General features: G+C 39.4%; 1 protein-coding gene across 1 annotated transcript; it reads left to right on the top strand.

Moving 5' to 3' along the window:
* The first annotated feature begins 10,162 nt into the window (after positions 1 to 10,162).
* On the top strand, positions 10,163 to 14,757 carry ormdl2 (ORMDL sphingolipid biosynthesis regulator 2). The gene is made up of 4 exons (XM_034086451.2): positions 10,163 to 10,263; positions 11,374 to 11,547; positions 11,732 to 11,883; positions 14,110 to 14,757. The coding sequence occupies exons 2-4, from the start codon at positions 11,374 to 11,376 to the stop codon at positions 14,243 to 14,245; spliced, it is 462 nt and encodes a 153-aa protein (XP_033942342.1). The 5' UTR covers positions 10,163 to 10,263; the 3' UTR covers positions 14,246 to 14,757.
* The last annotated feature ends 2,292 nt before the right edge of the window (positions 14,758 to 17,049 follow it).

Raw genomic sequence — 17,049 nt, 5'->3', positions numbered from 1 at the left:
AGCACCAGTACTAGTACCAGGAGTCTAGTACCAGGAGTCTAGAACCAGGAGTCTAGTAAAAGGAGTCTAGTACCAGGGGTCTAGTACCAGGAGTCTAGTAAAAGGAGTCTAGTACCAGGAGTCTAGCACCAGTACTAGTACCAGGAGTCTAGTACCAGGAGTCTAGAACCAGGAGTCTAGTAAAAGGATTGTGCATAGGTCAAGTGAAATCATCTTTACACACTAGAAAACTGTCGGAGCGGCAACTTGTTTTGAAATTGAATTTTTAATATCCGATAATGAAGTTGATCTGTTTTCTTTATTTCTTCTCTCTTCCCAGCTCCATCCATCACCGTGCTCTGTTTCCTGCAGGTCCTGCTTGCTAATCAATGCTCATATGTTTTACACAATTACAAATAAAGTCAATGTATTATATGACATGAAGTTGTGCTTCATTCGGAGTCAATAATAAATTCATTCTGCCTTCAACTGCACAATGACTGTGGACTGCACCGACATCCATGTAGCTGCCCCCAGTAAGATGAACCAAGAGCTAAGAGCCACCTACAGTTTCAAAGAGTTGCAATCCTACGTTATTATAATGATTAAACTGGTTCATGTATCACTTAGTTTACTGAACCGTGATGAATGAAAGAAATGAGTGAGGTCGTGGTTTACTGAAGTTACAAAGACATTAATATATGAGTAACAGGTCAGTGTAAACACAAGCTTCTGTCAATTATGGATCACTCAAACTATTTATATAAAAATATGTAATAAAGTTCTAAAACAAGTATTCGGTATATTCCTTGATAGCTTTTGGAGAAGGTTGTTTTTAAGTTTACTAAAATCTATCGTTTCAACTGTTTCACTTTATAAAAAGGAACAGGTGAGTAGAGCATCATTGAGTTTCTTATTCTGTCAGTAAATTATCCAAATGAAATGTTTATCATTATTTTAGTCAACCCTAAACAAATTGATTGTACCTTTTTAATAATGACCTTACATGGTCGCCAAAGTTAAATTAACTTCAGAAAATCAAATCTGTTCTGAGAAAAAACTAATAAATGTAGGAACTTGCCATCCCACTGAAAAACAGTCCGTAGAGATTTAAAGTCGTAGTTGTAGTTCAGTCCAACGTTTCATTTGGATTCATTTCGCCAACAGTCAACTATTTTCATAAAGAATATATATATTTTTCAAAGTCAACTTTATTGTCAATCTTACTCAGTTTGTGTTTATAGACAGAGATCAAAAAGACGTTTAAATAAAATTATACAATTTACAGATATGTATACAAATATATATATCCTATATACACCATCATGTATAATGATGGTGTATGATGTAGAAGGGAGTGTGGTAGATAACAAGTAAATATAGAGTTACATACAGATCCATGTTACAGCAAAAGATGGAATAACTAAGAAGCACGCAGTATAATAATAATTACATGCAACAATTAAATAACTGCTCAGCATCTCCACCACAATCCCAATCTGCTGTGTCCTGTTTTCTCAAATACGTTTATTTTCTACATATCTTCTAGAAACATATTTTCTCCCACGTTACGTTTCTGATGAACGTATCTTAAATACGTTTATTTTCTATATCTTTGCTATTTTTTGTCTTGCTTATGATAATGATAATAGTTATTTATAAATATCATTGTAGAGCACACATTTGAAATCAGTAGGCGAGGCTGTAATTTCGCCAGCTGTTACTCTCATGAGCGAGGCAGAAAATAATAGTTTGAACATGCCAAAAAGCTGCTGTGTCGTTTATTGCACCTCAAACATTAAAACAAATCCAGTTACGTGTTTCTGTACTTCCTCAAAGAAGAAAGGACAGCAACAGAAGATCTCTGTGACGCCAGATGTGGTGTTGTTAATGCGATATGATATCCGAAAAACATTTCAGTTTAGGATGGCCGAAGACACTACACTACCCATAATCCCCAGCTATCGTTTGGGACTACAGTCCCGTTGACAAACCCCGTGATTAATCTTCAAGCTCTGTGATTGGATGTTGGCGTGGCAGTGCGCCAAGGTTACGCCGAGCGTCAAGCTCTTTGAAATGGAACGAAACCACGGCAGACTATTCAAAACTGGACTCGAACGCCCCCCCCAGAACTACACATGCTGGCTATTGTGTTTCGCAACATGTTCTCTATGGCACGTCTCTACTGGGAATTGTAGTTTTAAAAGACGTTTTCGTTTTTCCAAAAATTAGAAGTTTACAGTATTAAACTGTGTACAGCCCTGGAGGCTTAGGGGATAGGAAACAAATTGGTGTGTACACATTTAAAACATGTAATTACTACATGGGTGAAAATCGCTTGTAGGCTATCCAGAATGGGCAGCATTAATATATATTCTACTCCACTACAATTCAGAGGTTAACCTGGTATTTTTACTCCACTACATTTACTTTAGTTACTTTGCAGATTCTGATTAATGATGTGAAATATAAACAACCTTTAAATCAGACTTTAGTTACACCTGAGTAAAATTCAGTGAAGATGATTGTCAAGTGCCAACAATCAGGAGAGATATTTGATAGTTGGTGCTTGAGAAGACTAAACATTTATCTGCAGATCTTTATAAAGTATATTAATTACTCGTTATTCTCTACTAATAGTTAATTACAAGACATCTATCAATATGTGTGTACCTCCACCATTAAACTGTCATATTCTGCACATTTCTTATACTATCTACATAAGAGTATAATCCATATGTATAATATCAGTTAAAATAAGTGCTTCAAAACATAGTTAACATTGCAGGAAAGTAAAACATTAGACGTTAAGTTCTTTGTCAGGCTAAATATTTATCTGTAGATAGAAACCCCCAAAGCTTTTTTCTTATTTGAAAGAAGACCTTAACCTAAAGTATTATTTAATGTTTAAATAGAGGTTAATTAGTTTGTCTGTTTTGCACATCCTACTATTAATATCTTTGTACATCGTGCACTAAACTGTTTTATTGTAGAGTTCACTTATAGTATCTTCTTGATTTTTTTATATTCTATATTTCTATCACAGACCTTCTACTTTCCCCCGAAAGTATGTACTCTTAATATTTTTTTCATCAAATAACATTATTCAACAAAAATAATTCAATAACGTGCTTTAACCACTAGGCGGTGCACACAAGGTACACACAGCATACTAATAATAACTTTGTATTAGGACACTTATGTATGTATAACATCTGAAGATGTGTAGTTTTTTTCATGTTTTTACAGGACATTGCTATACTATGTTTTTTTTTTTATTTTTTTTTTTAACCTTTATTTAACCAGATAAAAGCATTGAGGTAGAATCTCATTTGCAATGCTGACCTGGCCAAGAAGGCAGCAACGTTACACATAACACATAACACAAACATATATGTCTCATGCTTTACTTCCACACATTAATATCTGATTTGTAAAACATCACAGACAGAAAGGCATATCCGTCATTTAATGGTAAGCTATTGAAATTGTGATTCCATAGATGTGTCTCCCATCACCCAAATCCCCTGACTATTCTCTCAACTCAGTATTTACATTCTGATATTCAAAGAAAATCAGTATCTTTAAAAACTACAAGTCCTTTTCTATCAGCTGTGCACCGTTATGGTGTAAATGTAACCTATCTACCAATTGGATCAAATATAAAAGTCAGCCGAATTAGTGTTGATACTGGAAGGAGACGTATTGTGTGAAAAGAAATGCAAGGTGTTGTTTAATTGTTGATATATTTATGATCCACGTCACATATTCAGTTTTGGCGGCAGTTCTCCTGTTTGTCCAGAAGTCTTCTCATCAGGGCTCTATAAATAAAGAACTACAGCAGATGTGTAATATTTAATGCAGCCGAACTGTGTATTACAATGCCGTTATGTGATGACTTCCATTATTTTTTCTTTCGGATATCATATCACATTAACATCATATCCCAACATGCATTGCGTCTAAACATCCAATCAACGAGCTTCAAGCTGAGGATCTTGGGTAATCTGTTCAGTGGGTTTGTGTGTATCCTCAAAATGTCCCTTATAGGCCTACGTCTGTTTCCGGTGACTTCATTTACGGCTAAAAAGCCCAAGATTATAGAATTAAACGAATAAATAAAAACAAGGATAATTGTGTGTTATTGTTGAGTAAATAAGGAAAAAAAGATTTTCAAAAATACAGATTTCAGTATTTTGAGGCTCTGAGCCATTTATTTTCCTCACAGATGGGAAAAAAAGTCCGACATTATATGATTTAAAATAAAAACATGAAACACTGGCATGTAATTTACGTTAGAATAAATAGAATGGTTTTGAATAATAGATGAGAGTAAATCTACGTCACTTTTCAGCCCCGCCCACTTTTGGGGAAACCAACGCTGTCATTTGAACGGCGATCAAGCCTGAAGCCACAGAGATCTTCTGTGACTGTCCTTTCTTCTTAGAGGAAGTTCAGAAACACGTAATTCTGGATTTGTTTTAATGTTTGAGGTGCAATGAACGACACAGCAGCTTTTTGGCATGTTAAAAACTATTATGTTCCGCCTCGCTCATGAGAGGAACAGCTGGAGAAATTACAGCCTCGCCTACTAATTTCAAATGTGTGCTATAAACTGATATTTATAAATGACTATTATCATTATTATAAGCAAGACAATAAATAGCAAAGATATGTAGAAAATAAACGTATTTATTCATAACGAACGTAACGTAGGAGAAAATACGTTTCTTGCTAAACGTAATTGAGAATGCAGTTTAGTTCTGTGGGAACGTAATTTTTAGGAGACAGGGTTGGTTTATTTAAATGTCCTCCTCTCTACTGGCCAACACAGGGAGCATATGCTGGGTGTAGAATTGTTCCAGGAGGAGGAGATTTCCATGCCATGCAGGGTCTTTGGGGATGAGGATGATGATCGCCTCCTTCGTGGTCCACACAACAAAGTAGCAGAGACTCCGGTCTGTGATGTGCAGCTGCCCTCGGACCTGGTGCCAGTATGGGTGATATATGACCCACCCTCCTCACGGAGACAGAAGGATGGTAACTGGACTGCCTCTGCGATGGTCATGTTCATGTCACCAAAACCCTTGAATCTACACACAGCAAATAAACTCAAATGACACAACGAGATGTAAAAGGAGATCACACATACAGTATAGTCGATATAAAACTGGCCGCTTCAATCTGAAGAGCAACTAAAACAAAACACGGGAGTTTACCTTGTTCTTGTGAACACTAATGTTATCCACAGCACACAGAGACCACGAAGTGCTTAAGGAGAAAACTAGTTGCTAAAACAAAACACGTTAGTGTACATTGCTAGCTAATGTTAGCTAGCTGACATTAACGTTACACATTGCACTCATATTACTCACCGAAACCTTGTAAAGCTGGTCCCGCTGCTCTTACAGAACCGACTAACTCCCCTTTCGTGTATGTACAGCTCTCAACGTGTCCAGACTTGTAGTGATTTTCACCTCGTTTTATACTTTTATTCTCATTCTGAAAGAAACAGGTGAAATTTGCTAACGTGACGGCCGTCTTTGTGATGGTGACGCGTATTGTGCGAGACGAGAGACCTGTAGTTCACTGAGCGGTTTCACACAAAAAAATGTGTAACTTCACAGTTTTACGACACATTTTTCTTTTTTTGACTTGCAAAATATTCTTTCAAATTGACAAACATCATATGTGTCATTCGTGGCACAATTCAAACGGGATCAAAAGATAACTTTTCTCTCTCCATTGACTTCAATGTATAATTTTTCCGCTTCCGGGGTCCCATGGAGGCTCCCGGAAAGGGAGGGACTTCGCCTCTCTATATCCAAGGGATGCATGCAGAGCTGTCATTGGCTGAGATAAGTCCGGCCGTGCGTCTCGACTCTTTGAAACATCTCTGTTGCCGGAAATGCATCCATGAAGGAGCCGTGGAGGACTCATCAGTGTCTCCTCGGTTTGAGCTCCTCCAGAGAGCCTCCTCGATGCTCGATGCTCGGTCCTCAAAAGTGCATTTAGAGAAATGAGATGTCCTTCAACATGGCGCGCTGAAATTCATTTCCGGGTCACTACCGGAGGACCGAGGGGTCGAGGAGTCGAGGAGTCGAGGAGTCGAGGAGTCGAGGAGGGGGATTTGATGAAATGAGAAAGGGCCACTGTCTGTTTGTTTTGGTTTGCATTCCTCCATTAGTCATCCTCCGTCACACACACCATGTTATGCAGCTCTTGTCCTAAAGGTAGGTGGATGTCTTTAACCCTTTCAAAACACAAGATATTTAATGAATACTTTGAATATTAAAGACTAAAGAAATAGATTTTTAAAGATAATGAAAGAATGGGGGTCATTTTGTGCCTGAGAAGGGTCGTGATACAATGATTTCTTTTCTAAAAAGTAATAAAGGAGAAATAAAAACATGTGTGATGATGATCAAAAACAAGTTCATTGAGGGATACCGTGAATTGTGTACAATTAAAGTTATTTAGTGCAAAGATAATTACAATTAAAACTCATTGTAGAATAGAATGGGAGGGATGCAACCCTCTTTAATGGTCTCACATGCAGAGCACACAGTGACATGTGTTCTCCGCTTTTAATCCATCCTAGCACCAGAAGTCTAGCACCAGGAGTCTAGCACCAGGAGTCTAGCACCAGGAGTCTAGCACCAGGAGTCTAGCACCAGGAGTCTAGAACCATGAGTCTAGCACCAGGAGTCTAGCACCAGGAGTCTAGAACCAGGAATCTAGTACCAGGAGTCTAGCACCAGGAGTCTAGCACCAGGAGTCTAGTACCAGGAGTCTAGCACCATGAGTCTAGCACCAGGAGTCTAGTACCAGGAGTCTAGCACCAGGAGTCTAGCACCAGGAGTCTAGTACCATGAGTCTAGAACCAGGAGTCTAGTACCAGGAGTCTAGCACCAGGAGTCTAGTACCAGGAGTCTAGCACCAGGAGGCTAGTAGGAGTCTAGTACCAGGAGTCTAGCACCAGGAGTCTAGCACCAGGAGTCTAGCACCAGGAGTCTAGAACCAGGAGTCTAGAACCAGGAGTCTAGCACCAGGAGTCTAGAACCAGGAGTCTAGCACCAGGAGTCTAGTACCAGGAGTCTAGAACCAGGAGTCTAGTACCAGGAGTCTAGCACCAGGAGTCTAGCACCAGGAGTCTAGTAGGAGTCTAGCACCAGGAGTCTAGTAGGAGTCTAGTAGGAGTCTAGACCAGGAGTCTAGCACCAGGAGTCAAGTAAAAGGAGTCTAGTACCAGGAGTCTAGTAGGAGTCTAGAACCAGGAGTCTAGTACCAGGAGTATAGCACCAGTACTAGTACCAGGAGTCTAGTACCAGGAGTCTAGAACCAGGAGTCTAGTACCAGGAGTCTAGTACCAGGAGTCTAGTACCAGGAGTCTAGTAAAAGGAGTCTAGTACCAGGAGTCTAGTACCAGGAGTCTAGAACCAGGAGTCTAGTAAAAGGAGTCTAGTACCAGGAGTCTAGTAGGAGTCTAGTACCAGGAGTCTAGCACCAGTACTAGTACCAGGAGTCTAGTACCAGGAGTCTAGAACCAGGAGTCTAGTAAAAGGAGTCTAGTACCAGGGGTCTAGTACCAGGAGTCTAGTAAAAGGAGTCTAGTACCAGGAGTCTAGCACCAGTACTAGTACCAGGAGTCTAGTACCAGGAGTCTAGAACCAGGAGTCTAGTAAAAGGAGTCTAGTACCAGGAGTCTAGTAGGAGTCTAGAACCAGGAGTCTAGCACCAGTACTTATACCAGGAGTCTAGTACCAGGAGTCTAGAACCAGGAGTCTAGTAAAAGGAGTCTAGTACCAGGAGTCTAGTAGGAGTCTAGAACCAGGAGTCTAGCACCAGGAGTCTAGCACCAGTACTAGTACCAGGAGTCTAGTACCAGGAGTCTAGAACCAGGAGTCTAGTACTAGGAGCAGTGGGCAGCTATTGTACAGCGGCCGGGGAGCAATGGGAGTGAGTGGGAAGAGGGATGTACGGTGCCTTGCTCAAGGGCACCACTGCAGGGCAGGAGGTGAACTGGGACCTCTCCAAGTAGCAGTCCACGCTCCATATTTAGGTCTGGTCGGGGACTTGAACCGGCGACCCTTCGGCATACAGTCCAAGCCCTATACTGACTGAGCCACTGCCGGACTGGTCACTTCATCCCATGTTGTGCAACAAAGGGTTAATCTTCCTTTTTCATTCTGTTCTCTTGATGATAAACGAAGTTAAAAAACACAAAGTCAACCAAAGAAAAGAGATACCGTTTCCAACCATCCCGTATACAAAATACAAGAGGATAATCATCAAAATACACTGAAAGTATTCAGGGTAAAAGTACTATCTGAGCAGGATTCAATATTTAATATTCCTGGGTTATGTTGTACTGATGTATTAACTTGTGAAAGGACTTTAAATATTTTAGATTGTGGAGATAAAGCTCCTGTAGCATCTCAGATTCAGAGTTAGGGATATCCTCTAGGCTTTATTGGTGCTTACAAAAACACAGGGAGATAAATCAAGATATGAAATAACAGCAAATATAGAAATAATTAAACAAATGTTGTAGGAACATTTATTATAAAATCATGTGTACAAAAAATATGAATAAACAAAAGAAGAAATTGTTGTTCAAATAAATACTAAAGGGTTTTAAATCTTATTTTATGAACACATATAGAATAATTATAAAATATATTGTAAAATGAATATTAAATAATAATTCTACATTTGCTATTTTTATCCAAAACCTATAATAAGAAGGTATATTTAATATATATATTTTTAATCTATTTAATATTTAATGTAATGGCATTACATACAGACTATATCTGGACACAGATCTCCTCTCCAACACCAGGCCATTTTATCTCCCTCCTGTTATTATGTTGTAAACGGTATGGACAGTCACGAGTGGATATTTTTTGCACCAGTTTGTGTGCTTTTAAAGGTTTTTGGACAATAATGGAGCTCAGTGGCTCAGAGGGAAGTGAAGTCAGACTTTGACAGAACTTGGTATTAAGAATAATGAATACAAAAACTACAGAATGCCACCACACATGTACTTTAAGTACTTTCCACCTCTGGTGTCAAACCACTTCTGTACCAACCAATCACACAAAAAACACAAACACACTCAGTCTGCCTTTACTGAACTCAAGTGCACTTTTAATGAACTCATATTAAATGTCATGCATCATTTTACTTCAGAGGAGGAAAAATATTGCGCTTTTTATTCAGATATATTATGGCTTAGTTACTTTGCATATGCATATTTAAAATCCTATGAGTAAATTAAAAAATACAAAATTAAACCGACCAAAAGATCAAACAAATATATATAATTAGCTGATCACAGCCAGCTACGGCATTACCATGACATCTAACTGAATCAATAATAATAATATATATTACAATACATTAGCTAATTTGGCGTGGTGCATAGTGAGCAGTGGTGGAAAGTAACTATACATGTACTCATTTAAGTACACATTTTAGGTACTTTTACTATACCAGAGTATGTTTAATGTATACTACTTTACTCTTCTATTTTACTACATTTCGGAAGCAATTATTTAACTTTTTACTAGATTTATTTACTATTACTCTGTAAATTCCGATTTTGACACACAATACTGGAAACACTTTTTAGTGTAGGTGAGTCAAACCATCCAACCATCCACGAGTGTGTTAACAGAACATTTATTTGTAGCAATTAAAAAAATATTTGTGAAGAAAGAAGTTAAGTTATTCTTTGAGTTTTTCCTGCAATGAGTACTTTTAAGATAAGATAAGATAGGATAATGCAATCTTAATGAGTACTTTTACTACTAATACTACTATTAGTAGTAAACTGTACTTAGTACTAGTACTAAGTACATTTTCCCAATCGTACTTAAATACTTATACTTAAGTACGATTATCAATGCAGTACTTTTACTTGAAATTGAGTATTTTTACATCGTGGTATTAGTACTTTTACTCAATAATCTGAATACTAATAATAGTAGGCTAATAAGGAAGTATATATTTTGTATTCTGTTATTAGTGTTGTTAATAAATAAAGGTTACAGTAATTAACAGTCATGTCATATTAAAAGTGTTTTTATATTTTCTGGGGTACGAGTGACTTTCTTGGGTGTCAGTGAGACCGACCCCGACCCCTCCCCTGCCGCTGATGGTGAGGGTTTTCCGGCTGCAGGTCTGACGGGTGCCCGCTGATTCTGCTGCGGAGGGACCAGGGGGGCGGGGTTAAAGAGAAACAAGGAGTTTCCTGGTGAGCTACGACAACACAGGAAGGTAAAGTTGGCTCCGGTGAAATTTAACGTTTTTAACCCATAAAAGCAGCTCCGTAGGGGCTAGTTTATATCGATTCAACAGAATATTTTAACCCGCAGCAGTGACTCAAACCCGGGGAAACTTTAAGCTAAAAGTATGTCAACCTGAAGGTAGCAGAGAAACTGTTAGCTTAGCATGCTAACGTTATGGTCTCTAAAAGCTAATTATAAAGCAGAAAGTTAAATATGTTGGACTTTATTTGCACTCTTATTGTTTAGTTCTCGTGTTTTACTGAAGAATTAAACATTGTTGATGCTTTATTTTAGTTGTTATCGCCTGTTTGTGTGTTGCAGCTGCATGTAGCGCAGGGATGTGTAGGACGCTTGTTTTATTGAAAAGGGACAACTCGGGCGGGCGGTGTTGATTTTTGTATTGAGTAATCATTATAAACACAAACACTCACAAGTTCCCAAACCCTAGACAAATAGAGATAAAGAAGTGCAAAATTATAATAAAATGACTCATAATCACTAACAAAGTAAAAGTAGTAACATATAAAATTAACTTTAGTTTGATACTATTTTTTATTAAAATAATTATTTTAAGACATTTTAGAGCCTTTTTACTAGTTTTATTTCTTTGATAATTAAATATATTCGACTGTTTTTAGGACCATAGTCTGCCTTGGATCAAGCAAATGTTTGACAGAAGTATAAGGAAATCAATTAATGTATAATAAGCAGCTTTTCTGATTAATTGAACATTTCTCTTTTAAATACGTGCATCAAAACCGCTTCTAAACACTGAAAAAGGGGACATTAAATCGTTTTATTTAGACTTAGCTTTGAAGAAGTGCAGTCAAATGACTTCTAAACACAGCAAAGGGGAATCACACCCATATGTTAGATACGTTTTTTAAAGAAAAGCTTTCAAATGAACCCAAAACACTGAAAAGAGCTAACAAACAGGAAATGTGATTGCAGTTGCTCGACCATATCTGTATTTATGCAGTGAGTTCTTCTATGATGAAATTAAATAAGTAATGTTCATTGTAATGTCTTTACATGTGACTCTCGCCCTAACAAACCCCACATAAGCGACAGTGTATAACTAAATGTGTGTGTGTTTCAGATGAACGTGGGCGTGGCTCACAGCGAGGTGAACCCCAACACTCGGGTGATGAACAGCCGGGGCATCTGGCTCACCTACCTGCTGCTGACCGTGGTTCTGCACATCGTCCTGCTCAGCATCCCCTTCTTCACCGTGCCGCTGGTGTGGACGCTCACCAACGTCATCCACAACCTGGTCAGAAACATCCGTATACATAATTTAATACACAGAAATATAACACCACAATACATCATTTAATACACATTAGAAACATATAGACCCTAACTTGTAGGGAGGGGCAAACTGCTATTAGCCAAAAATAACATTGAGAAGTTTGATTTTACTTTATTTATTGTCCGTTATTGTGTTTCCGGTGCAGGTGATGTACCTGTTCATGCACACGGTGAAAGGAACTCCCTTTGAGACTCCAGATCAGGGAAAAGCTCGACTCCTCACTCACTGGGAGCAGATGGACTACGGAGTTCAGTTCACTTCCTCTCGCAAGTTCCTCACCATCTCACCTATCGTTCTGTGAGTATATCAGTATGTAGTGTCTCTACTTTAAAGATCAAATGCAAAGCTTCCAAATATGCTACATTTTTATAGAAATGTTGTTTTTAAGACTGCCTATATTTTTTATTTTATTTAAATCGAGATAATACACCCGAAAAAAAGCTTTTTATTGATACAAAACTCGACCCAAAGCCGTCTGAATTTCTGACATGACATTCCCAGCAGCGCGTGACGTCATTGTTGCCAAACAGTCTCTGGACCAAATATCCCGACTCGGCAGTCTCGGTCACATGTTTTTCGAAAAGAAAACGGAATTAACATGGGTTATTGTTGTGCTTTTTGTTGTACGCACGGTGCGGGATCTGGGAGAGTTTTCCATGCATTTCCAAAAGACCAAATCATCCGCCAAAAATGGATTATTTTAGTGAATCGTGTTGGCTGGCAACCGACAAAATGGAGCAAGTTGTGTTCTGACCACTTCGCGTGTGATGCATACGACGTTGATCCTGCTATCATCAAGTCTGTTGGTGCAGAAGCATTAATAGTACATCGGAGGCTGAAACCCGGAGCCGTCCCCTCCATATTTCAGCACAAGAAACCACTGAAAGAACGAAAGAGCCGGGCGATGGAGAAACGCCAAAGAATTGAGGTAAACAACTTTTGATTAGATTTCAAAGCGCACGGAGCACAGCAGATAACGCAGATAACGGAATTGCAGTTTTATTAAGTTGTATTGCTTATAGAGGTGGGCACCGTTAGATTCTGTGTCTTTACGATCATAAACAATGTGTTGGATGTGGAGCTAGGATAAGTAATAAGGGAACTAGGAGTGATTTCGGTGCAGTAACAGGTTAGCATTTTTCGCTCGGGGCTAATTCACTGTTAGCATTGAAGTTTATCTGCAGCTCATTCATCGCTCCTCCACTCATAACGGAAAAGTGTGAACAATATGCATTATGATAGGGATTAAATCCACTATTATTCCTCCTGGCCCAATTCAAAATTCCCCCCCGCTGGTGGTAGCACATCGTACGTTGTGACTGCTGCTACAACAGAACCGAGAGAGGAGGGAGCTAAGGTCAGTGCTAGTGCTAACTTGGGGGCTGAAGAGCTATGTGCATCGTCGCGTCTCTCCAGGCAGTGAGAGGGTTGTGTTGTGCTATAGCTGTATTATTAATATTGTTCATGGTTGGTGCCGCTGGCTGCTCTTATCGCGTGTGTTCGGCTCTGTGTATGCTACAGCCATAATAGGTTATAGCCTATGTGAAAAAATGTAGCCTGTTGGTGGTCCGTGGATTATTTATAATCAAGTTGATTGAAGTTTGCGTAGCCCATACATGCTCGGGAAATCTGTTGACATGAACATGATCCATCGGGACGTTTCATGTAAATGTAGACCTGTGGCACCACCCCGTGTGCAACAGATTTTCTCTTTATAATAGGCCTATGTCTGTGCTGTTGCTATTAATGCACGGATCACCATTTACCCCCCCCCCCCCCCCCCCCCACAAAAAAAAATCTCGGCTCCCCCGGAGACCGTGGTATAGTTCGCACACTGCTCCAGATATTGGGTGGCCTCCGACTCAGAATCAGACATGATAGACGAAACTAAGTTGTACTATCGGCGGGAGCCGCTGTGAGCGATAAGCCAGGGTGTGTTTGTTTGGCAACTCTGACGGCACACGACGCCATCTTGCGGAGGAGCGGCTGAGAAAATAAATCGTCGGACTTGGTGTTGGGGGTTGAACAAAATAAATATTTTGCATTGCCAGACGCATATTATCTCCGATTTTAATACTGCAATATCTTAGATAGTGTTGTAGCTATATGATTTCGATTTTACTGGCAATTATAAAAAAACCTTTGCATTTGATCTTTAAAGAGTCCTCTCCTGCTGATGTTCAGGTGTGTATCAGTATGTAGTGTCTCTACTTTAAAGAGTCCTCTCCTGCTGATGTTCAGGTGTGTATCAGTATGTAGTGTCTCTACTTTAAAGAGTCCTCTCCTGCTGATGTTCAGGTGTGTATCAGTATGTAGTGTCTCTACTTTAAAGAGTCCTCTCCTGCTGATGTTCAGGTGTGTATCAGTATGTAGTGTCTCTACTTTAAAGAGTCCTCTCCTGCTGATGTTCAGGTGTATATCAGTATGTAGTGTCTCTACTTTAAAGAGTCCTCTCCTGCTGATGTTTAGGTGTATATCAGTATGTAGTGTCTCCACTTTAAAGAGTCCTCTCTCTCTCTGCAGGTATATCCTCGCCAGCTTCTACACGAAATACGACTCGACGCATTTCCTGATCAACACGAGTTCTCTTCTCACCGTGTTGCTTCCCAAACTGCCTCAATTCCACGGCGTTCGGATATTTGGGATCAACAAATACTGACGGGAGTTTTAGCACCAACGCCCCAGGGACTGTTTTTTCTGTTTCTGCTGAACTTTTTTATAATGTCTGGAGGGTGGAGGAGGGTTTCCTGTAAAGACTGTGTGGAGTATGATGATGAAACAAGAGTAAATGCACTGCTGCTGTTCTATGAAAGTAAGTCTTCTCTTTACTGACATTCCTGATGTTTGTCCGCAATCTGGCTGCAAAGAAAAAAGCGAATTAGAGATTGAATTTAGATTTACTTCCTGTTGCAAACGGCACTGGCTGCCCGTCTGTAAAGTTAAACGTTCCTAAATGTGAAGGAGGTCTTCTTCACATTCAGATTAGTTTTTATTTTAACGCTTTCTTCTTGATTTACTATGAAGGATTTACACGCAGCGTGCATTCACACGACTAACACTGCAGTCCGGCTTTCACACACACTCCCATGTCAGTTTCTCTGTTGAAGATGTGTGTTTTTTCTTGCTTATAAAATGACGAGTGAAAAAAAGCGCTGAGACTTTTATTATTAATAATTCATCGTAAGGTCTGTATCATGTCAGAGAGAAGAGACTAGGACGGCACCTGGACATCAGCAGGAGAGGACTCTTTAAAGTACAGACACTACATACTGATATACACCTGAACATCAGCAGGAGAGGACTCTTTAAAGTAGAGACACTACATACTGATATACACCTGAACATCAGCAGGAGAGGACTCTTTAAAGTAGAGACACTACATACTGATATACACCTGAACATCAGCAGGAGAGGACTTTTTAAAGTAGAGACACTACATACTGATATACACCTGAACATCAGCAGGAGAGGACTCTTTAAAGTAGAGACACTACATACTGATATACACCTGAACATCAGCAGGAGAGGACTTTTTAAAGTAGAGACACTACATACTGATATACACCTGAACATCAGCAGGAGAGGACTCTTTAAAGTAGAGACACTGCATACTGATATACACCTGAACATCAGCAGGAGAGGACTCTTTAAAGTAGAGACACTACATACTGATATACACCTGAACATCAGCAGGAGAGGACTCTTTAAAGTAGAGACACTACGTAGATGTTCTTTTCTTCTGTCTATGCTTCAGTCAGAGCTACGCTGCACATTGTCAACAAGGTAAACTACAGATTTTCCTGAAATGTCTCTAAGAACCGTTTGATTGACAGCTGAGGGGAACTCCGGACACTTTACATGAGGGGGGGTGTGAGTGTTGTGCCTGGTATCAGAGGGATTCCCCCCTCACGGTGTTTGCATGGCGGCGAGGTTTCCCTGCTGCCTCTCAGCGTTAGCTTTAAGGAAGTCGGTGCAGAGCGGATGCAAATCCAGTCGGTATCATCTGATTCATGCTGTGATCCTGGTTAATCATCTGCAACATCCATTGGGGTGTTCTCTCGCTGCGATGCTGAGAGGAGACGCTCAATAACCCTCGACCGCCACTAAAAAATATGCGCTTTAAATAAAAAGTACCATAAAATAATATGGCATCTCTACTGAGTGACATGTGTTGACGCTAAAATGCCGGTTTGTTTACATAAAGCGACAAAAGTGAAATAATTTTCTGTGTGTTAAATGCTTTTTCAATATGTGTTTTTAATGGTTAGCAACGACATAGATTTAGGTGCATTTTTTTATTTGTATTTAATTTATAAAACTTTAAATATTTAATATAACCATTTGTATTTCTTATAGCCTACATTTTTAAAAGCTATCACTAAGAGGACAACATAATTATGAATAAACAATTAATAAATAGTATTTTTATAAATAAAAGTGTTGTGAAAAGGGTACAAATTGCCACCAATATTGACTTTGATGCATTGTTTTAAATTCATTTTAGATTTCTCACATTGTGTAATTCATCATTGATTAGCAAGAATACTGTTTTTGAGTTATGCGTTTTTATTTTTTGCGCAAAACACCAAGAAACTCTCAATCTGGTGGAAACAGCCAGCAACTAGGGGCACCGAACTCTCATCTTTCTACATGTGACTGGTGCTTGTGATAAATGTGGTTTTATTGCTTGATTTTAATCACTTTTTATCTTCTTTTCTTACCTCTGAAAAGCCTCTTTGAGCTCCCGATGAAGCGCTTGATAAATGCAATGTGATTATTAGCTATGGTTTCCCCGAGGATCAATGGGAACATGTGTGTCCTTAAGGCTCTGTCTGTATTTTGGATACACACTTTATCACAGAAACTAGCATTTAGCTTCCAACATGTAAAATAAAAAGGTCATAAATGTCCGTGGTGAAGCAGAGGGTTAAAGAGGCGGAAGGTCATCAGATAAGGCTCCGTGTGGGAGACCAACTCGCTCTGCTTTCCTGGTACCAACACTGTGAGATAACACTCATCTGATATATTCACTTGATATAAACTCAGATAAGACTCACTCCACACGACGTGGATTCAAAACAGAGGTCACTTTGTTTTGATTGTAATTATTTGAGGTGAGAAAGGTCAGAACATTTTCTACTTCCTGAGACCTCTGAAGACAATACGATAACAGGGACTTCAAAAGGGAGATGTGGTTTCAGCTGCAAGTCTAGATCTAAAACAAAGATGTCATTGATAACGCTGACTTTCCAAATATGCAGATTGCTGAGTCAGCATTGATCACAGTTAGCGTCTGCTGCCCTCTGCTGTCTGGGAAGAGGAACGCCGTCTCATTCCTCCCTCGAGTCCCAGTAGTAGTTCCTCAAAACACCTCTCGCATCTCTCCTTTTTTAAATCACGTCTGAAATCACATCTCTTCACACTGGCATACCCCCCCCCCCCCCCCCTGGTCACATGACACGT

This window comes from Pseudochaenichthys georgianus, chromosome 7, assembly GCF_902827115.2.
Source record: "Pseudochaenichthys georgianus chromosome 7, fPseGeo1.2, whole genome shotgun sequence".
In the NCBI taxonomy this organism is placed as follows: Eukaryota; Metazoa; Chordata; class Actinopteri; order Perciformes; family Channichthyidae; genus Pseudochaenichthys; species Pseudochaenichthys georgianus.
The sequence above is the reverse complement of the archived record's forward strand: the minus strand, read 5'-3'. Positions and strand labels throughout refer to the sequence as shown.